The 21,999-nt window shown below is 56.5% G+C and overlaps 2 protein-coding genes across 4 annotated transcripts in view; one reads left to right on the top strand and one right to left on the bottom strand.

Annotated features, from left to right (window-relative positions):
- IRF8 (interferon regulatory factor 8) overlaps positions 1 to 21,999 on the bottom strand; it is a 558,308-nt gene that overhangs the window by 144,170 nt on the left and 392,139 nt on the right. The window lies entirely within an intron of this gene.
- C17H16orf74 (chromosome 17 C16orf74 homolog) overlaps positions 1 to 21,999 on the top strand; it is a 29,859-nt gene that overhangs the window by 1,126 nt on the left and 6,734 nt on the right. Inside the window, exons 2-3 of one of the 2 annotated variants that reach the window (XM_055553951.1) lie at positions 446 to 509; positions 6,993 to 7,037. In XM_055553951.1, coding sequence (XP_055409926.1) covers positions 7,010 to 7,037 — 28 coding nt within the window. In that variant the 5' untranslated portion in view covers positions 446 to 509; positions 6,993 to 7,009. The remainder of the gene's footprint in view (positions 1 to 445; positions 510 to 6,992; positions 7,038 to 21,999) is intronic. The other variant, XM_055553950.1, reaches the window with a different exon arrangement.

The raw sequence follows: 21,999 nt of genomic DNA, 5'->3' as shown, positions 1-21,999 counted from the left end.
GGGGGCGGGGGGTGGGGGGGTGGGGGGGGTGGGCTTCCTGCAGAGCCCCCAGGGGTGCTGGGGGCAGCCCCTGTCCCAGGCTGGGTCAACTCCAGAAAGCAGCCCCTTACCTGTGCAGGCCACACCCACCATGGGTTCCCTGTCCCCACCCTGGATGGGAGGGAGTCGGTGTATTTATGGAAAGACTTAATCCCTCTGCAGGCCCCAAGGAGGTGGAAAGCTCCGCCAGCCTAATCTCTCCCTGGAAGCCTTTCCCTTGGCAGGTGGGTTGCCCTGGGTGGGCCTTGAGCCCTGGGTTGAGATCACCTCTGGAACTTCCACTCAATGGCCACAGAAAGAGAGCAGTGCTACTTCATGTTGATTGAGCCCTGCATGCTGCTGCCCATCACCTGCGTTTTCCATTTTTCTTCTCTGACCTAATACTGTTGTTATCCCCACTTTACAGATGAGGACACAGAGGCTTATAAAGATCAAGTGACTGATCCAAGGTCACGCGCAGGGGCAGGCGGGTAAGTGGCGAGGCCTAGCCTTGAACCCCTAGCCCTCACAGTGTAGGACCAAACAGTGTAGGCAGACCCTCCCGGGTGAAAATAACGTGTTATATATTTACAATAATGTGTACACGCAGGAGCTGCTCAGAGCTGCCGCGGCCACAGCCTCCCCTCTGAGCCTGCGGGAGATTGTGTGTGTCCCACAGACAGTGCCACACTGTGGTTACTTTTTATTTGGGTGCAGAGAAAGCAGTAGTTTAGTTTTCTGTTTGCGCTGCAAACCTGGATGGGGTGAGCTGGCCAGCAGGAAAGCTAAGGGCTAATAGTTTGCGACTCCTAACTTCAAGGCTGCTGTGAAAAGGATGACATGTTTTCTAATTAGCCCCATGATTAGTTAACTGTTAGCCTAACTTCTAATAGAATACCCCTTATTTTTAAACATTTTTACTGATGTGTAACATATGGAAAGTTGCACAAATTATACATGTTGAATTTGATCTCAGGCTCAGAGGGCCAAGTATCATGCTCACATTTACATGGCCAGTCAGTGGAAGACCACAGCTTGACCCTGGGTAGCCCAAGACCCTGCCCCGTGACAGCAAGGCAGGTGCAGGCTTTAGTGGACACCTTGCCTTCCCCCCAAGCCCATGTCTTTCGCTTCCTGTGGGCGAGCAGCTGTGGGCCAGGCAAGTGCCCTCTGCGGGTCTGTGGCCTAAAGCTCAGGAGAGGCTCATGTTTGCATTCTGTGTACCAGAAAGGGAGGCATGTTAACGCTTGTAGCATCTGTTCCCAGTGCAGTCCCTTTGGCTGCTATTGTAGGAATTCTAATCCTGTTGCAAAAGGAAAGTACCATTTTTTTTTAAAAGAAGGAAACCAAGATGTGTCATAGGCCTGCTGGGAGCCCCTCTTGGCCAGTCTGTCAGTAGATCTTCCCTGTGTTTGCAGTAGGGGCACTGGCCCGAGAGCTGGTCCCGGGCTCCCCCAGCTGGGAGGGGAACCTGATTCTATCTGGTCTGGTGGGTCCACCCACCTAGGCAAACTGTCAGATTCTTCAGCTATGAGTCTCCACCCGTGCCCTCTCCTCCATCTTCCAGTGAGGTCTTGGTTAAGGGAGTGAGGCTCTGGGTCCCTGTCAAGTCACGAGCTCCACGGGGCTCTTCTGATTCCGTCTGGGAGGTGACTCCAGAGACTGTGATCAGGCTGTTAGCCCAACTCTGCCTTTCACTGACTCCCTCTCTAGGCCTCCATGGGCCACAGGCCTCATCTGGGAAGCCCAGGTGGCCACCTCCATGTAGGGTTGCTAGGTTTAGCAAATAAAAATAAAGGCTGCCCTGTTCCATGTGAACGGCAGAAAAATGATGGAGAATGTTTAGTAGGAGTCTGTCCCGTACAGGAGTTGGGCATCCTGTATTTTATTTGGCAGTTTATTTCTCTGACCGCTCCCAGTTCCAGAGATCTGATTCATCCCAGGAGGTGTTTACTTCATCTCCTACAGCCCAACCTCCATGATCCCCCAAAGCAGAAACCGAAGGGAAGCTAATAGCAGATCCCTTGTGCCCTGAGTGGTTCTGATGTGTTCCACGAGCAGTGCTACATCTTTATTACTTTACACTTTGTGCAGAGAACACATTAGTTTACTGTTCTCTTTGCATCAGGAACCTGCAGGGAGTGGGCTGGCGAGCACTACCCTGTTACGGGCTGATAGTTTGGGGCTCTTATCTGCAAGGCAGCTATAAAGATAGTAACAGACATCTTGGCCAAGGGTGTCCTCTGCCCTGGAGCTGCCCAGGCTTCAGAGGGGCTGTGAGGGGCCATTTGGTGTGCAGAGTGGCCGACATCCATCTCTCTGGCCACTGCTCAGGGGAGAGGCGGACCCCTGCAGGAGGAAGTAAGTTTTTATCTCTCACTGCCCATCCGTGTCACCAGAGAGGGTTCTGTCGCGGCCGTTTGGCGGTAGGAAGATTCTTATGCCCGAGTGCAAGAAAGGACCTGTTTTAACTCAAGCTGTTGTGCAAATAATTAACAGCCTGATATTTTGAAGGGAACATAAACAGAGCCCGATTTGATATGAAAGGGTGGTTTTTCACACTCCTGCGAATGTGTGAAAGAGAGAGTACATTTATACCTAAACGTGAAGTTCTCTTGGGCCTGACGGCTTGCCTACCTTCTTGCCAAGCTAGGGGGGCCCCTCCCATGGAATCTTTTCTTCCCACCCGTTAAACCTTTATTTTCTAATTGCACAAATGTGTGTCTTCCGGGTATAGACCTCAGCATGTAGAATGATAGACATAGAAGCCCTGGGGTGCAACTGACCTGGCTTTGAGCTCTGGCCTCCCAGAGCTGCTGTTGGACCGCCCAGAGCTCCACTCCGTCATCTGTAAGTCACAGATGCGATGATGTTATCTCGCTGGGTGTTGTCAGGTTTAGGAATTTTTGTAATGAACTCAGCCTCTTGAAAGCATTAGCTTGACATCTGTGTCAGTGGTGAGGATGAAGTTTAGGGGGACATAGCCTGCTCCCCACAGTCAAGCGTCTGTATGGCTCCATTTGGACAGATGAACATCCCATCTACCAGGACCGTCTCCTGCAAAGGCACCTGCCATCTCTGCTGGGGGCAGCCCCATCACAGAGGGAGTGGAGTGGACAGGGCGCTGTCCACGGTCCTACATAAACCACCCTGGGGAGCGCCTCCTCCTTCCGCTATAACTGGCTACACCTCGGACTCGGGGACTGCATGGCAGGCCGCCCCCCGGTTCTCTTCCCACACAGTGTCCCCACAGGCTACTGAAGGGTGACACCGTGACGTTGACAGATGAGGACGATGGTGACGACGGCTCCAGGCCCTGTCCTGGAGGCTGGGTCAGGATGCCTGTTCTGTAACTGAGGACTTGGAGCCGGAGGGGCGGGGGTTGGGGAGGAGGGCGGTGAAGCATCAGCATCTCAGGCTCAGAGAGGAAGAGGACTTGGCCGAAGGTCACACAGCCTGCACAGACTCCTGGTTCCTCTCAGCCCCTCCCAAGGCCACTTCATTCCTCCTGCCCTTGTGGGGCGTTGCAGCAACGTGCATGGGAATGAGAAAGGTCGGTTGGTGAAAACTGCGTTTGGAAGTTTTAGAAACCAGAAATAGAATCATTCCACCTAGCCCTGACCTCACCACGTGACGTTTGCTCGACCCTCGCACAGCTTCCCGTCCCACGGTGTCCACTGGATCCAGGCTGCCAGCTCCTACTCCTTCCTTAACTTCCTTCCTTTTTTCCCTGAATGTTTGGAGATAGGTATTTCTCAAGTCACAGGACAGCTTTAGCGACAAAACCTATCCATTCAGGACAGTTTTCTGGGAGGAGCAGGGAACCAGAGCGCCTTCCCCCAGCCAGCGCCGCGGCCCCTGGCCACCCCTCCAGCCACACCAGAGACGGGGTAGGGGAGTTGGATGTGATGCTCCCACTGCATTCTGGCTACCAGGGCGGGGCACGGAGGGTGTTCTGTGGAGTCAGGGTAAATAACTGCTCTCTGCTTTCCCTTGCTGAATGCTTCCCTTGAATAGTTTCAAGTTTCAGAAAAGTTACAAGAACAGTAGGAGCTAATGTATATCCTTCACCGGAAGTGAACATGTAGCCACAGTTACTTCATTGGCTTGGATTTCTGGCCAGACTCTGAGAGTGAAGCTGCAGAAATGATGGCCCGGGACCCTAAACACCCCAGTGCGTGTCCTCAGAGCAGGGCCTACCTCTTACAAAATGCAGCCCAGCGATCAGAATCACAAAACTTGACCACAGCCCCATGCTGTCACCTCCTGGACAGGTGTCTTTCTTTTGACCGTTTTACTACTTTTCAAACTAGAGACAAGCATGTCGTGAACGCCCGTGTCCCGGCGTCAGCAGCAGACAAGGCAGCGCCCCTCACCCTCCACGCCTCTGCGGCTGTTTCTCTGTTGGACTTTACAGCAGCGTCCCGCTCTCCCCTCGTCAGTGCGGACTTCAGTGTGAATCACAGTCGTGTGGCCCTAGGGTGGGATGTGTCGTGTAAGCTGTTGGGTGGGCGGTGGCCAGCGCGTACGCCAGACAGAACGGAGGAGCGTGGACTGTGAGATCAGAGTTCACTGTGTGGCTGTGATGCGGTGTGGCCCGCAAGGGCCCTGGGAGGTTGCTGTGGCCCTAACTCGGGGCCGCAGACCCCTGGGCAAGAGGCCCACGAGAGAGATGGGAGGGGAACTTTGGGGTTGAAAGCGTAGGCTTAGAATCCCTGCCCCACCACCTGCTCCCCATACAACCCTTCTGCAGGTTAACTAACTTCCCGGTGCCTCAGTTTCCCCATTAGCAAAGTGGGGATCGGAATGGCCCCAGTGTCACCAGGCTGTCGTGAGGCTTAGATGACCGTGAATGGAAGCGCTCCGGAGGGTGCTGGGCACAGAGTGGGTGCTCGAGAGAGGCACCCATCCCTACCCCACAGGCCTTCTCTGGGGCTCTCCCTTCCTCCAGCGCCGCACCCCCCCACCCAGGGAAGGGTACACACTCCTGGCAGCTCATCCCACCCATTAGAATCACCCCGCCCCTGCCTCCAGAGCTTTGGAAAAGCCCAGTCCAAACCACAGCACAGGCCAATGGGGAGCCTTTTGGGGAGGGACCCCTGCCAGGCTCTGATTCCCAGCTCTGGGAACTGCAGCTCCGGGCCTGCTCCAAGTAGGAAGCGCTTCCTTTACACGCAGCCATCCTGACTCTGTTCCCATCCGTGTCTGACCGTCCCTCTTGCCCTCTCCCTCCCTGGTCCATCTTCTACCCGCCCACAAGTCCAGCCTGGCTAAAATTGAAGTCTTTGCCCTGGCCGCTCCTCCAGACTGACCCTTCCTGGGGTCCCACCATCTCACCAGCCTGTACATCACCCCAGCTTCCAGCAGCTTCTCTCCTGCACCGTGGCTGCCTCGCCTTTTCCAGTGCTCAGACTCCACGGTTTCTGGCCCAGAGCTGAGCATCTGGGTCCCATGGGGCCTTGTTACAACATCGATTCCAGCTCAGTGCACCCAGGTGGGGCTGAGAGGCTGCACTGTTAATGAGCTTCTGGGGGTGCCAAGGCTGCTGGTAGCAAGGCCTGGAGGGGGGCTGGCCTGCACAGCCCACTAGAATGCGGAAGCTACTACATGTGCTCAGGATAACCCCTCCACTAGGTAACCAGCCTCCAGAGACCCCGCAGTGCGGCTCAGCCTGGGCCCTTCTGTGGCCTGTTCCTCCAGTGGGCCACGCCCCCGCATGTCCTCTGGGCCTTTGCACATTCTGTTCCTGCAGCCTGGGGTTTCCCGCTTGGCTGGCTCCTGTCTTTGGGGACATGGTCCCTGGCCTCCCAGGCTGGGACTGGAACCTTCCTCTGGCCTCCTGGCCTCAGATGGCACCACTGCACCCTTACTCAGGTTGAGGGTCCCGTTTGGCCTTGTATCCACCTGTGTCTGGTCTCCCAAGACCACATGCCAGGATGGGAAATGTGTAAGAAGTATATTGAGGAAAGTAGGGAAGGGGGCTGGGAGGCCTGGACCCAAGGAATGAGAGAGGAGGAGACAGGAGGATGGGTGGGGGGTACCCATGGACAGTTGGCCAAGCCAGAGTCAGCCTGACTGTCAGGGTGCCTATCTCAGATCCCAGCCTTCCATCCAGGCTTGCACCGCAAGGGTGGCAGAGACCTGTGGGGCGCTGCCCACGGCCACCCCCCGGCCCCTGGTGTCTCCCTGCGAGTGCAGGAGTCCCCATTCTCAGCCTCTCAGAGCCCCGAGCACCCCCCCTGCAGAGCTTCACAGACCCCTGTACGGGGGCCCTCACGGGGGTCAGGGCAGTCCTGGGTTGGAACCCCAACTCCACTCCTAGTAAGCTGTGTGGCCTCAGGTAGCCACCACCACCTCTCTGAGCCTTGATTTTTCTCATCCATAAAGTGGGGACAGTGATAGCACCTCCTAGGGTTGTAACAGAGTCAAATGTCAGGAGACTGTGAGCCGCTTCCTGTTTCTTCAGCAGCTTCTCAGAACTTACAGGGAGATGGTGGGAGATTTTAACCCCCATGGACTGGGGACTGGGCTTCTTTCAGCCGTTAGGATGCGAAAGAATTTGCATTTTAGGAGAGGAGGCCTTGTTTGAACAGAAGGCACACCACACCCATCATGGGGCTCAGGGCCACCCTGCGGCCCCACCTGGGGCCCTCTCATCCCCAAAACAGCCACACGGTGGCCCCTCAAAGGCAGGGCAGGTGCTGCGGGTTCCGCCCCATCACCCAGGCCAGACCTCTCCTGCACCTTCACCAGCTCAGCCGCCACACTGGGCCTCTCTCCAGCGTGTTCACCTTTGAGATGCCTGAAAGTTTTTTCCACCAGCACACAGCAAATTCAGCCCAGATGTAGCCAGCAGGCACCGTGACCTCGGCCGCGGTTTCTCTCCACCGCTGCTTCCTGTTGTGCACCCATCAGGCCGGGTGGGGGCCTGGCCACGCGTGGCCGATACAAACAAGCCTCTCCTCTCTCCCCAGGCTGCAGAGGTGCCGACATGGGGCTGAAGCTGACCTGCCTGAAAGGTAAGCGGGCAGCTGTCTCCCTCCAGCTCTTAAGGGGGGTGCCCGGGGGGAGGTGGAGTGAGGCCCCAGACAGGGCAAACCCTGAGACCCCGGCGGTGCTGCCCTGGACTGGGAGGGGACACCCCCACTAAAGGCAGCACCGGTACACAGCAGGCGCCGTGTAAGTGTGTGCTCTGACTCTGAGTGCTCCTCCAGGCCTGCCTTTCCCTGGAGCTGAGTGATGGGGGGACGTTGTAGTGCCCCCCATACCTCAGTTGCCCCCCTCAGAGGGATGCGCTCCAGGCTGTGCAGGGTCAGGGGCTCTGCAGGACAGTGCCGGGCATGCACGGGGTGGGGTGGGGGGGGTTTGCTCTCCACCCTGAGGGCCTGTTACCAGACACAGGTGGTGAGCTAGGTAGTCCCACATGCTAGGGGCTGGGCAGGGAGGGCTAGGAGAGGGGCAGGGCCAGCAGGGGGAAAGTTCCAGGATGCAGAATCATCGAGGGGCGTTGTACGTGTTGGTCGAGGCAGCCCAGACCTCTTTCTTCTGCTCTGGACCTTTCCGTTCAGCATCCAGATGACCAACGGGGTCCATAGGAAGCTCATTATTGGGGGACAAATGCTCCCTCCCATCTCCCCAGCCTAATATCTGGGAGTCACCCTGACGGCTTCTTGCCCATATACAGCATGCCCACCAGCCCTGACTCCCCTCCTGCCGGCTCCCACTCCATCCCTCTGTGACAGGAAGTCCTCGGGAGGTACAGACTTCAGGCCCTAGGCTGGGATGTGGCCCTCAGTGGGGGCAGGGTACGTCCATCTTGATGAACAGCTCTTCCAAGACCGCGGGCCAGTGGGGAGCAGCGGTCCCCATGGAGGAGTCAGGGGAGGTGCTTGCTGAGCGGGCATCCAGGAGAGTAGGATCTTGTGGTTGGGTCCAGAGACGGAAGCCTTGGGGCTCAAGAACACTCTTCCCTTAGACCGTGCTGGGCACAGAACAGGCGTTTGGGACAAGCTGTCTTTTCTGGTTGTTAGTTGTGGTAAAATAGACGTAACATAAAGTTTCCCCTGTTAACCATTGCTAAGCATACAACCCAGTGGCATTAAGTGCATTCATGTTGCGAAGCGTCAGCGCCGTCACCTCCAGGGCTCCTCCTTCTTTTCTAGTTGAAACTCTGTCCGCATTAAACACAAACCCTCCCTTCCTCTCTCCAGAGCCCTGACCCCCACCACCTACTTTCTGTCTCTCTGAAAGTGCCCACGGGGGTGCCTCCTGGAAGCGGAATTGTATGGCCTCTGCCGTTTTGTGTCTGGCTTCCTTCAATCTCAGCATGATGGTGAAGCTTCGTCCGTGTTGTGGCAGGCGTGTCGGGACCTCCTTCCTTTTCGAGGCCGAGTACTGTTCCGTGGTGTGTGGGCCACGTTTGGTTTGTTCCCCCCGATGGACGCTGGGCTGCCTGCAGGGTTGGCTGTTGCGCCGTCTTTGACAAAGCAAGATGCTGAAGGGGCCTCTGGGAACCAGCTGCCTCCCTGCCCAAGGCTGGGGGTCAGCCAGGGCAGGAGGTCCAGCAGCCTCAGGTGCTGAGAAGCCCTGGGAGGCGCCCCCCACCCCCCCCCCACCAGCAGGACTGAAGCCTGGGCGGCAGCCTGAGTGCTCCTGGGCCGGGAGCTTTTAGAAGGGCCCCGGAGGAGCTAAGTGCTGGCAGGAGTGTGGGAGCGAGGGGTGCTCATGCATTTTTCATTGCTGGCTCTCCGGGGCCCACCCATCACCCTCTCCCACCCCCAGCCGCATCTAGCCTTGGTCTCTGAAGATGACAAGGCCCACACAGGCTTGGGTGTGACTCAGTACATGGGATGGGGGTGGGGCAGGGCATAGAAGCCCTCTCCCTGGGCTTAATGAAGACCACCCAGGTCCTCCACCAGCCCAGGGGCCTGGACCCTCCCCCTGTCGGAGCCTCATTCTTACAGCAGACTGCCGAGGGCTGGGTCCCGCGCCCCTGACATCCGCACGTGGTCGTCCACGTGCGTCCTTTGCTGCCCACAGGTGCGGGTCCACCTGGTTGTCGGTACTGGGATATGTAGTCTGGGCACCGTCTTGTGTTTCAGTTCAGTTCAGTCCAGTTGCTCAGTCATGTCTGACTGTTTGGGACCCCAGGGACTGCAGCATGCCAGGCCTCCCTGTCCATTACCAACTCCCAGAGCTTACTCAAACTCATGTCCATTGAGTCAGTGATGCCATCCAACCATCTCATCCTCTGTCGTCCCCTTCTCCTCCCACCTTCAATCTTTCCCAGCATCTCGTGTTTATTTTTTATTTCACATCGAGTGTGAGGGCAGTGTTTCTCCAGGCCATGTCACTTTCACAGTGCTTGAATGCCTCTGTCCAGTTCTGCCGAGAATGGGTCTTTGGGTCGTTTCCGGCATGCGGCTTTTGTGGATAATGTCATTTTGAACATCTCTGCCCTAAGTACTAAGAGTCGGACACGACTGAAGCGACTTAGCAGCAGCAGCAGCCCTAAGTGCTGGTTTATTTGGCTGTCCCAGGTCTTTGCTGTGGCATGTGTGATCTTTCAGCTGCGGTTTGCATGATGTAGTTCCCTGACCAGGATTTGAACACAGGCCCCCTGCATTGGGAGTGCAGACCACCAGGGAAATTCCCGCTTTGTGAATTTTTTTTTTAAGTTATAATTTCTTTGGGATAAATTCCAGAAATCAAGATGATCCAGTCAAATAAGGGTAAATGGTGGCATCTTCCTGGGGGTTTGGCCCTGGACAAGGCCCTGGTCTGTGCATTCTGAGTGGAACCGTAGCTCATCCATCCCTCCTCCCACTGTGAAGTGGGCACTTCTGGGATCCCCAGTTTCCAGATGAGAAAGCTGAGAAACATGGAAGTCATGTACTTGCCTGGGGCCACACAGCACAGACCCAGGTGGGATTTGAACCCAGGCAGGCTATCCCAGAGGCTCAGCTTTAGCCACCACTGGCATGGCCTCTTCAGAGGAAAGCCTTTTAATTCAACACTTAAAGTGACCGTGGTCTCTTACATCTTCACATGAATCCTAAACTTAGTTCATCTTAACATTAACTCAGGTGGTGTCTTAAGTTTCCACTGTAACAGATTATCACAGATGTGCGGCGGGGGCTGGTGGGGAGCGGCGGTGGTTCAAACCACAGAAGTCTCTTCATGTTTTCTCCCAGTTCTGGAGGCCTGAAGTCTGAAACCAGACTTGGGCCATGTTCCCTCTGGGGGCTCCAGAGGTGGGGTCTTTCCTGCGTCTTCCAGCTCCTGGGGGCTCCAGGCGTCCTTGGCTTGTGGCCACCTCCCTCCAGCCTCCTCCCCTGTGTGTCCCTGGGCCCTTTCTCTTAGAAAGACATCCTTCTGCCTTTGTCTTATGAAAACACCAGTCTTTGGACTTAAAGTGAAAAGTGAAAGTGAAGTTGCTCAGTCATGTTCAACTCTTTGCAACTCCATGGACTATAGCCCACGGAATTTCCCAGGCAAGAGTACTGGAGTAGGTTGCCATTTCCTTCTCCAGGGGATCTTCCTGACCCAGGGATCAAACCCAGGTCTCCTGCATTGCAGGCAGAGGCTTTACCTCTGAGCCACCAGGGAAGCCAAGTCTTAAATGCAGGATGATTGCATCACAAGGTCCTTCACTAATTACGTCTGCAAAGAACTTATTTCCAAATAAGGTCAGAGTTTGCAGTTCTGGGTGGGCGTGGATTGGGGGGGACTCTCCTCAAACCCACCACATGTCACTTCACCTCTGAGCCTCCCACGTGGGGGACAAGAAGGCAGTTCTCTGTTTTAGTTTTAGAATTTGCTCATTGCCTGTCTGGCGATAAAGACGCAGCTCAAGGTGGGCGATCGCAAGAGTGTGACGTCTGAGGGCTGTGCCAAAGTCCTTGTGTTTCTGGTTCCAAAGGAGCGGGGGGACACTTTGAACGGGCTCCGTGTGCTCAAGGCTGAGCTGTAGAAGCCGTGACCCGTGGGAATGGTCCACTGTCCCGAGAGCACGTCCCTCGCTCCTTCTCATGTAAAAACTGGTGTGCCCTGGGCATCCCCCAGTCACTCACCTCGTCCTCACTATATCTGGACAGCGTAGCTAACTTTACAAATGGGAAGACTGAGGCACAGGGACCAGGGCTCAAGGCCCAGGGCGGGTCGTCAGGGCCTGGCCTGGCAGACAGCACATGAGGGTGGTGAGGGGTTTCCCTGATTAGTGAGCAGTTCTGTCCTGGTCAGCCTTGAGGGTGGGGCACCACCAGGAATCAGCATGGTGGGGCCCTGTGGTTTTCAGCGGGGATCCCCGACCTGCAGTCTCAGCATCACCTGGGAACCAGACAGAGGTGAGAATTCTCAGACCCACTCGGACCTGCCGCGTCAAGAGCTCCAGCATTTCTTGCACTCTCTCTGAGGGATGCCAGGACGTGCTCAAGGTGGAGAACCACTGGCAAGGTGACTCTGGAGTCAGAGAGATTAGGTTCAAATCCCAGTCCTGCCCCCAACCACTTCACATGCTCAAGCCTCAGTTTCCCCATCTGTGAAATGGAGTGATGAGTGGCAGCATCTCCTGGGCCAGGTGTCAAGAATGATGTGAGATGAGCGCTGGAGATGGTGCCCCCGGGGTTCTTGGCCCTTCACGCCTTCCCACTCTGGAGGAGCTCCAGCTCCAGCTGTGTGGGGACCTTGCCGGGGAAGAGGGCGGGGAGTGGGTAGGGTCAGGGGAGTTAACCTGCAGGTGTGGCTTTTCCCACTGGGGTCTCCTCGGGGGCCTGGTGCAGTCTCTGGGACTCCCCAGAGTTTGCTGGCTTCAGCCCCAGCCAACTCCATCATCACCATGGCGACGGGATCCAGAAGATGGGACTGTTCCCAGGGGACTGTCCTTCTGGAGCAAAAGGGCCAGGAGATGGAGACTTTGTCCAGGTTTGTTGTTTGGTTCATTTGTTATAATAGGCTTTATTTTTTAGAACAGTTTTAGATTTATATTAACAGAAAAGTTGTGAAGAGAGTACATGGTTGTCTACACCCCATGACCAGTTTTATGTGTAGTCAACATCTTACATGAGTGTGGTATGTTCTTTATGGCCAGTGAACTGGTACTGACCCATTATTTTAACTAATACTTTATTCTGAGTTCCCAGTTTCTACCTGGGTCTGTCCGTGGATCCGATCCGGGACCCACCTCACATTTAGTCCTCGTGTGTCCTTAGGCCCCTCTGGGCTGAGCCAGTTTCTCAGAAGCTCCTTCTGTTTGTGACCTTGACCATCCCAAGGAGTATGGTCAGGTGCTGTGTAGGTTGGGTTTGGCAGTCTCTTTTGTGGAGTATGTGGTGATGGTGAGGGTGGAGATGAGACACAGCTGCAGCCCCCAGGCCACTGGGACCCCTGACTGCCCAGGCGTCCTTCCTGGCTCCCTGTGGTGGCTCAGAACCTCTGCTCCCAGTAACCCAGGTTTGGGCGGCTGGGAGCTGGCAGTTACAATAATGTCCATTTTTCTGATTGGCGTTTAGAGGCCCAAGACTAGCCTCAGGTCACAGCAGAGAGGCACCCTACAGAGCCCCCTTCCAGTGTGAACATGTGGTTCCAGCTGTCCTGCAGTGGGGTCCAGAGTTGGTGGAGAGAGTGTTCACCTCACAGTGCAGGGAACAGCATTCTGGTCAGAGGGAACAGCAGATGCAAAGCCCCGGAGACAGGAAGAGACTTGGTGAACTGTCAAATATGGTTGGAGCTGGAGGTAGGGGCAGGGGCCAGGCGGAGAAGCTGAGGCCCTGGAGCAGGCAGGGCCGTGAGAGCAAAGGTGTTCATCAAGAATTTCTCTTCAGAGTCATAGGAGGCACTGGAATCACTCGAGAGTGGGGACCTCATCCTCTGTGTAACATCAGACTCACTCGAGAGGCTCACGGGAGGGGGTGGCCCTGGCCCGCTGATCAGGGCAGGGATTCTTTTTTTCTTTTTCCTTTAATAATTTTGTTTGTTTGTTTTTGGCTGTGCTGGGTCTTGATTGCTGCATGAGCTTTTTTCTAGTTGCGGAGAGCAGGGGCTACTCTCTAGTTGCGGTGCACGGGCTTCTCATCGCAGTGGCTTCTCTGGCTGCGGAACATGGGGCACACGGGTTCAGTAGTTACAGCACACGGCTCAGCAGCTGTGGTCCCCGGGCTCCAGAGCACAGGCTCAGTGGTTGTGGCACACAGGCCTAGTGGCCCCAAGGCATGTGGGATCTTCCCGGACCAGGGATCGAACCTGTGTCCCCTGCATTGGCAGGTGGATTCTTTACCACTGAGCTACCAGGGAAGCCCAGGGATTCAGTTTGGATGAAGCTGTGCAGCCTGGGGTGAGAACCACTGTCCGAGGCCCATGCCCTTGCTATTCAGGGGGCCCTGTGGTGTAGACTGACTACCCAGAGGTGACAAGGACCAAGTGAACTTGGCTGGGTTCAGGGAGGCAGGCTTCAACCCAGAGCTCCTCCTGGAACCTCCTGTACAGATCTCTGCCCAGGAGACAGGGGCTCGGGGGGCTCGGAGCCCCCCCAACCCGCTCAGAGTAGGGGTGGGCAGTCGCAGCCCATCGTGAATGCCGAGGCAGATGGGGCTTAGTCCGGCTCGGCCTCGTCCCAGGGGCGAGCTGGCAACCCTCTTGGCTCAGAGCAGGGATTTACCCCCGGTCAGGCTTAAGCTAAACCAAGCACCTGCTGTCCTCCCGAAGGAGGGGGCAGAACCCAAGTCTCACGGCAGGTGGGAGAGGAGAGTCGCTGTCTCTAACTGGGGCCCACACAGGATTAATCTGCATCTCCTCCTTGCTCCCGGGGCTCCACAGGGGCAGAAATCACGCTGCCTTCTTCATCCCTGGAGCCCTGTTCCTGGCTGTGGGGCAGCACACAGTAGGGACACAATTGATGTTGGTAGAAAGAGCACCCCTTTGAATTTAATTGAGATGCAGAGACCCTCCCAGGACCAGCCCTGACTGGCCAGGGCAGCTGTGCCATCTCATCCCCTCGCCCAGGTCAGCGGTCCACTCCTGTCCCCCACTACCCCACCTCTCCTGTCATCCACTCAGCGAGGCGTTGAGGAGACTCACTCATGATGCCCTGGTTATAGGTGGAGCTCCTGAGGCCTCGGGTAGGAAAGCCCCCTGGTCCGGGTCGCACAACAGCCACGCGGGGGCCCCGAGGGCCTCGGGATCCTGACCAGGCACCTGGACATGAACCCCCCACCCCAGGTCTGTGCCTGCAGCTCCTTCTGGGCCAGGCCTGGGCAAGGTGCTCCAGAAGTTCTTGTGGGCTGAAGGAGGCTGGAGAGGGCAGGCGGGAGGGCCTGGACTCGCTGCCTGGCGCCGGTGGCTCTCGGGGGCTGGGGGCCTCGTGCTGCCCCCAGGGAAGGGCGTGCTCACCAGCTGTCAGCTGCCGGCACGTGCCTGGCCTGGGAGGCTGACCTCTCTCCATCCTGGGCTGTGGTTCCCAAGCCTCCCATTAGGGGCATGGACGTGACCCTGGGCCACGTCCACCCCTAACCCATCCTTCCCCACCTCCCCCCATCCTTCTGCTTCTGCCTCACAGACCTCACGGTGCCCAAGGCAGGTGAGTGTGAAGCACAGAGATGGGTCAGTGGGTCCGAGTCTCACGTGACCTGGCTGAGGGTCTTCAATCCCCTGAATCAGTGCTTTTTGTTCTTAACTACAAAGCAGGCACAGGGTCTGCAGGTGGCACTGGCCAGTGCAGGAGACATAAGGGATGCGGGTTCCATCCCTGGGTCGGGAAGGTCCCCTGGAGGAGGGTATGGCAGCCCACTAGAGTATTCTTGCCTGGAGAATCCCCATGGACAGAGGAGCCTGGCAGGCTACAGTCCATGGGGTTGCAGTCAGACGTGACTGAAGCGACTTAGCACACGCACATGTAACAGGTACAGTTAGACCCTGGCCGGGGCGGGCTGTGGCCGGGATGGAAGGAGGCTTGCGGGGGTGCTGTGAGTGTACATAAGTGGCCGCTGGGGGCTGCTGTTATTACTGAGATGACCCCATGTGCTTTCTTCCCTTTCGAATGTCTTTGGAGTTTTCTCTATGACCGTGGGCCAGGCCCCCCATGGCCAGAGCAACAGTGAGTGGTCCTGGTGTCCGGAGCGGTCACTGACTTGCCCAGGAGTCCAGCACACAACAGGACAGCTGTGTTCTGTCTCTCCCAGGGGCCGGACAGACCTGTGCCCTAGGGAGTGCCTATGGTGTCGGTGCCCACCGTCAGCAGCAGGCAGCCGGGCCGGCCAAGGGCAGGTTGTGCTTTCCTGCATCCGTAGCTGAACCTCTGCCAGTTCTGTGGGAGGTCAGGAGCCGAGATGACCATGCGGAGTTGTCCTGGATGGAGGGGGGCAGGCCTTTTATATGGCCATCTACTGGGGGAGCTGGCCTAAGAGCAGGTGCCTCCCTTGCTTGCCTCCCCTCCAAATTCCACCCGACAGTTTTCTTAGGCTGTGGGTAGGTGCTGCATGGGGCTGGGCTGTGAGCCCTCAGTGGGCAGTGCTCTGGGCCACTGGGGACCAGCCTGGCCCGCAGGGTGGGTCGGGGCTGCACAGCCCAGCATGTGTACTCAGGCCGAAGGCTCAGACCCGGTGCTGTGGGACAGGCACTGACACCTGTCACAGCCACTGGCCACCACCAGCCTCTGCTCCTCTAGACATGCCCTGACGGCCCAGCCAAGGGCCACCTCCGGTGGGTCAGAGGGGTGAGCCGCGAGGGGAGCACTCTGCAGCTGGGAAGAAGGGCCTGCAGCTCTGTGTGAGTGGAGAGGGAGCCACGCCCAACATGAGCCTGAAGTGAAAAGAACAGGCTGTGAAAAGGCGGGTCCCGTGCCACTGCCTGCTCTGTGTGCTAGTCGCCCAGTCGTGTCCGACTCTTGCGGCCCCATAGACCGTCGCCGCCAGGCTTCTCTGTCCATGGAGTTCTCCAGGCAAGAATGCTGGAGTGGGTTGCCGTGAGGGAATATGCCTGTGAGCATATGATCTACAGATACATAGACTGTTCTGGAAGAAGACAGTAGTCATGGCTGTCCCCAGGTGAAGAGGTGACAGGGAGCTGGGTGGCGGGAGAGTGAGGTGGCAGCAGGACTCGGACAGACCTGAGTCCTCCCCAGGAGCCTGGGTCCCTGACCCAGGGACACCAGCTTGACCCCATCCCCTGGACGCTGTGCGGTTGACTCCTGGCCCCTGCAACCACACGCTGGGCCGTGCTCCTGAGTGGCTCAAGGAAAAAGGAGTGTTCCTCTTGGCGGTCCCATCCCCTTCTTACCTCTCCAGGCCTATACTCCTAATCCTCCCCCAGCTCCCTCACTGTCTTTTTACTGTCTTACCGCATCACCTTGATCAGACCTCTCCTGCAGCAGGAATGTCCCCCCACCTCCCATTCCACCTCCTAAATCTGTATCAGTCCCTCCTCAGAAATTGTTTTATTTCTCTTTTAATTATTTCATTTTTTTGGATATGTGAAACACCTGCATGGTACAGAATATAAAATGTGCAAAGGGATTAATGCAGTAAAAGCCAGCCTGCTCTCAGTGCTCTCCCAGCCACCCGCCGGAGGCAGCCTCCCAGTCTTCCGTGGGCTCTGCTCTCTGGCTGCCCATCTGCACTCATCTCAGGCCTCAGCTGCCCACAGCTGGGGGACACCTCCTTGTCCTCAGGACCCAGGCTTCCCCAGGGGCCCCTTAGTTTTCCCTGAGTAACACCAGTCACCTCTTTCCTCTGAGACTAACTGGGATTTTCTTGCCTAATTGCACAGTAGTGACCACAATATTCTATTAATAGCAGTGATGACTATTCATGGCAGCAGTAACAGTGTGGCCCCGCTAAGCACTGCTGTTGGCCAGGCTGCCCCAGACGTCTTCCGCCTAACCTCAAGTGTCCTGCAGGTTACGGGCTGGCATCTAGAGCACAAGTTCGAATCTTTATTCCGGCAGGGGGCCGACCACATATATATCTTTGCAGCTAAGGAAACACAGGCTCAGAGAGGTTAAGAAGCCTTGCTCAGCCCACACATCTGGCCAAGGGCGACTGGGGAGGCCAGTCCCTCTGGCTCAGGACATCCTTAAGCCGCTTCCCGTGGCTCCGGCCACACAGATGTGCAGCAGGGCCACTCGAGACAAAGGAAACCAGTCACCCTCGGGTGCCTACTCTGTCTGAAATGCCCAGATATTGTCTCAATCAGTAGTGGTGCTGACCGGGGTTCTCAGCTCTTGGGTAGAGCTGCCAGATTTAGGAAGGAAAAAACAAAAAAAGTGGGATGAATTTCAAATAAGGACTAGTTGTCTAGGATAAGTATATCCCTCATATAGCATGGGCCGTAACTTTGGAAAACTGGTTTGTCCTGAGTCTTATCTGGCAAGCCTATCCCCAGGGGACACTTGGCAGTGTCTGGAGACACCCTTTGTTGTCGCAAATTCGGGAGCTACAGCGTCTAGGGACCAGGGTGCTGCTCCACCCCGTCCAGTGCTCAGGACGGCCCCACCGCAGTGTAACCTGGCCCCAGATGCCAGCAGTGCTGAGTCTGGGGACCCCGAGCCGCGCTCGTCACATACCGCCCATGGCCCAGGCAGGGATCGAGGGCTTTGCAGATTTTCTTTGACCTCAAGTCTCCGTCACGCTCTGAGGGCAGGCCTACTCTTGAGTCCATTTTAGAGGCCAGTAGACCAAGGGCCAGGCTTCCCTGGTGGCCCAGCGGTAAAGAATCTGCCTGCAATGCAGGAGACGCAGATTCGATCCCTGGGTTGGAAAGATCTCCTGGAGAAGGAAATGGCAACTCGCTCCAGTATTCTTGCCTGGAGAATCCCCATGGACAGAGGAGCCTGGTGGGCTACAGTCCATGGGGTTGCAAAGAGACACAACTGAGCGGCTAAGCACAGCGCAGGGAAGCAAACACTCCCCACTTTGTGGCGCCTTTCTGGCTCCTCCTCCCGAGTTCTCTCTCCAGCAGCTCATCCCTGACGCAAGCTGGGGCTTTTTCCTTAATTAAAAAGAGATTTAAAGCATCCACTGCCATCTCCACTGGGCCTGAGCTGCCGAGAAAAGGTAAAACCCCACCCGCCTGCCCTGGCCTCATTTGTAATAATGCAAGGCTTTCCCCTTAATTGGAATTAAAAAAAAAAAAAAAGATTAAGTGCATCTGGAACCCTCAGAAGCATTTGTCCATTTGTTTTTTGAAAGATCGGCACTAAATCCAGACGCTGGTCATGTCTGAGGAATTAGTGCTAGCCCCAGCCTCTGCCTGGCCCCAGGGCCTTTGCGCATGCTGCTGCTGACCCACGAGCCCTCCCCACCATCTCTGTGGCCACCTTGGGGAAGCCTTTTCCGATTCCCACCGTCTCTTCCAATTCTGCTGCCCCCTCCACCCTGTTATCTGTTCTTTCCTCCTCCCATCACTGACCCAGACTCTGCCAAGGTGAACTCTGCTTCCCAGCCTCCAGGAGGACAGGCTCTGCATCAAGTCCCCTGTGACTTCTCTATGCCTCTGTGTGTCCATCTGGAAGGTGGACTTCGTCAGGAGGACCAAATCATGAATCCCTGCAAAGTGCTCACACAGCCCCCAGCCTCCTGTGAGCACCATCGTCAAAGCCCAGCCACCTGGGCCCCTCCCGACAATGGCCTGGATCAGAGGGCCCTCCCTGTTATTTTTTCCAGCCTCCTATGAAATCTTTGGGGTCCCAGTTTGCTGCCAGGGGCTGGAGCAAGAGGTGGAGGAAGGCAGTGGAGCAGGGGAGAGGAGCAGAGAAACATCTGTTGAGACTCTCTTGTTCTCTGCCATGTCCCCAGTGCCTGGAACGATGCCCAGCACACAGTAGGTGCACAGTAGCTCTGTGGACTGAGCTGGGAGGTTTATTCCTGAGCTGCAGGGGAGGAACATATCCCTTCCCTCTGCGGGTGAGCAGGTCAGACGTGGGGAGTCACAGTGGGAACTAGCATCAGACTAGAGTCAAACTAGAGTCAGGACCTAGAGTCAGACTGGGTTTCTTCTCCTTCCCCAGCCTGGGACCCTGCCAGCCCAATAGGAAAAAGGGTCTTGTTTGAGTGTTCAGCTAGAACCAGGAACATCTTGTCAGAGTCACTCCAAACCGCTGTGTGACTGCAGAGACGAGACCAGGGCCTTGGCCTGCACTCAGGGGGTGAGGGGTGCTCAGCATTGGCTGAATCAGTGTATAAGTGCAAAGGTTAGAATCTCATGCTGTTAATAACTGCTTGTGCTTATTGAGTGTGCACTGCAAAGCTGGCTTTGTGGTTTCCTCACCTGCCACATGCACCTTACCGACAGACCGCTTGGCTAGAGGGCAGGGCTTCCGTGTGGCTCGTCATCCTCTCAGTGCCCCCTGGAGGTGGGGACTGTGAAGTACCCCCATTTCTGCAGGTGGAGCTACTGCCAGGTAGGTTGAAGCCCAGCTGTACATTCTGGCTTCCAACTGCACTGTGCGTCCAGCAGGGCCACTGTGTGAGACAGTGCCTTGGGGAAGCGTGGGTGCGGTCCCAGGGATGTGGTCCCAGGCAGGGTCTGGGAGCTTTCTTTTACGGTGCTGATCAAGCGCCATTTAAAAAAAGAACCAGCAGAGGGCGCCCTTGAGCCACGATCCCTGCGTTGGGGCTGCACCTGCTCTTGGATCCTGCCCGGTCATTCTGTGGCCTCTGGGTGGCCTGGGGACCAGGAACAGTGCTGTGTCCCCTGTGCCTGGGGCATCCTGAACAGAGGATAGGCCTGGCTTAGGGCGTCTGAAGGATGAGAAGTGGCTGATGACAGAGTGAGTTGGGTCCTCAGGTCTGGAGCCACCTGGCCTCTGCATGCCCTCAGACATGCTGCCTCCCTTCTCCGAGCCTTGGTTTTCTCGCTGGAGAATGGCCATGGCCCTGGCATCCACAAGGGATGGTGTGAGGGTTAATGTGGACTCGGCCCAGAGCCTAACCTGGGGGACACTCAACGAGGGTTTGGGGGAGGCAGCAGCAGTGTGCCCCTCCCTCAGTGTTTGTCCCAGGCCACTGCTCCCGTGCTGGGCAGCCAAATGCCCCACACTCAGCCTTCTGTACCTACAAGATGGGTAGCATAGTTCCATTTTCCAGCCCTGGATTCTAGACTTGGAGAGAAAAACCATGTGTTCCCAGGCACCCTGGCTCAGGGGGGCCCTGCCCAGCTCTCAGACTCACACAGGAGCTTTTGAAAGTTCTGGTGGTCCCCCTGCCTTGGGTTATTTTTTAAACTTCCCAGGTGGCTTAGGAAGCCAAGATGGAAAACCACTGCCTAGGAGCGGGTCAGGGGCAAGGGTGGAACTGGTTTTCAGAGCTCACTCACAGAGCCCCAGCGTTTCCCCCGCGGGAGGCAGGCAGCTGCCACCAGGAGGCCAGGGAGGTCTGACCTGGCTTGCTCTGTGTCCAGCTTGACTCATGTCCTGGGAAAGCGTGTGCCCCAGAGCAGGGTCGGGTCATGGTGGGTGACAGCCACCAGCCAGGAAGGCTTCCTGAGCATGCTCCCTGTCACACTCCCCAAATCGAAATATCGGACAGCTCTGGGGCCCTGGGATTCCCTCTGCCTTTCCCTCTGGGGGCCTGGGCCCCTGGAATCCCAGCCAGGCCCTTCCCCTCAGGAAATGGGCTCTTAATGACCCGAGACGGGCACATAATTAACAAATAACCATTCTGGCTTTAGCACAAATGAGCTGCTTGTCTGAGGCAGGGTTGGCATTTGTGTTTAATCCCCAAAGTCGGCTTTATCTCCCCAGAGCTGCTCCCGAGAGCTCAGCCACTCCTGCTCTGGGCGGCCCAGAGGGCTGAAAGGGGCTGGAGTCCTGGCCCCCTCCCTCCTTGCCCTCCTCTCCCGCCTCCTCCTCCTCTCACTTTCCCCTCCCTCCTCCTCTCTCTCTCCTACTGCCCTCCTCCTCTCCTCCATCCTCTCCCCACTCTCATCCTCTTTGCCTTTCTTTCTTCTTTCTCCCCCTCTTCCTCCCCCTCCTTCCTCCCTTCCCTCCTCCTCCCCCTCCCCTCCTCCCCTCTCTCCTCCTTCCCCTCCTCCCCTCCCTCTTCTCTGCCTCCAGCATCTCTCCAGGGCCCACCAAGAGTGACCTGATGCTTCCTGATTAAGAATGTGGGCTTTGTCACTGTGCTCCCAGAACGTGTTAAAATGCAGATGTGGGCCCTGGGAGACTGTGGCTTTCCTCCATTAGCATTTTCTTTTAGAACTTTGGAATACTCACTGAGGAAGGGGCCTTGGAGGCTGATCAGGGAGCCTCCCTTCAGTTACAGACAACAGTAATCAGAGCTCGATTTTTGGCCATGCTCCCTGAGACACCCTTTGGGGATGATTCTGGAGGAAGGTAGCAGGGACCAGCACCCTCTTGGCCCCAGCTCAGTGGGCAAGGGCTTCCGAGGAATTCATTCATTCCGTTCATTTCCTCACGCCCACCACCTGTCACTTCCCAGCAGCAGCCAGATTTGGGATTTGGGTTTGGGTTTTGGCATTAATGAGCCTCGGGCTTTTGAGTTTCTGTTGTTGCCTATTAGGACGTCAGGCATGTCCCTGATCCAAACTTCCCAACTCCTGGATATTACAGAGCCGACAGAGGCAAACCACAGCCCTTGGACCAAAGCTGACTGCCCCTCGTGTTTTTCTAAATAAAAGTGTCTTGGCACACAGCCCTACCCACCCATTTACATATTGTCTGAGGCTGCACTTGCGTTCAATGGCAAACCTTAGAAGTTGGAACAGAGACTTTGTCGCCCCCAAAGTAAAACATATTTACCATCAGGTCCTTTTCAGATAGTTTTCCTGGCTCTGTTACAGGATCATGGTTACAAGGAGCAGCAGCTTTTGGAATCAGACTGACTCAGGTCTGGGTTCAGATCCTGCTCCTGCCACCCGCTAGCTGTTCATCACTGTGCAAGCTCCTACCGTTTCTGGTCCTCGGTCTCACATCCGAGCTCATCCCTCCCGGTGTGGCCTTGAAGACTGTAGGAGGAGGTGTCTGTCATGTGG

Source organism: Bubalus kerabau, chromosome 17, assembly GCF_029407905.1.
Source record: "Bubalus kerabau isolate K-KA32 ecotype Philippines breed swamp buffalo chromosome 17, PCC_UOA_SB_1v2, whole genome shotgun sequence".
Classification (NCBI taxonomy): Eukaryota; Metazoa; Chordata; class Mammalia; order Artiodactyla; family Bovidae; genus Bubalus; species Bubalus kerabau.
The sequence above is the reverse complement of the archived record's forward strand: the minus strand, read 5'-3'. Positions and strand labels throughout refer to the sequence as shown.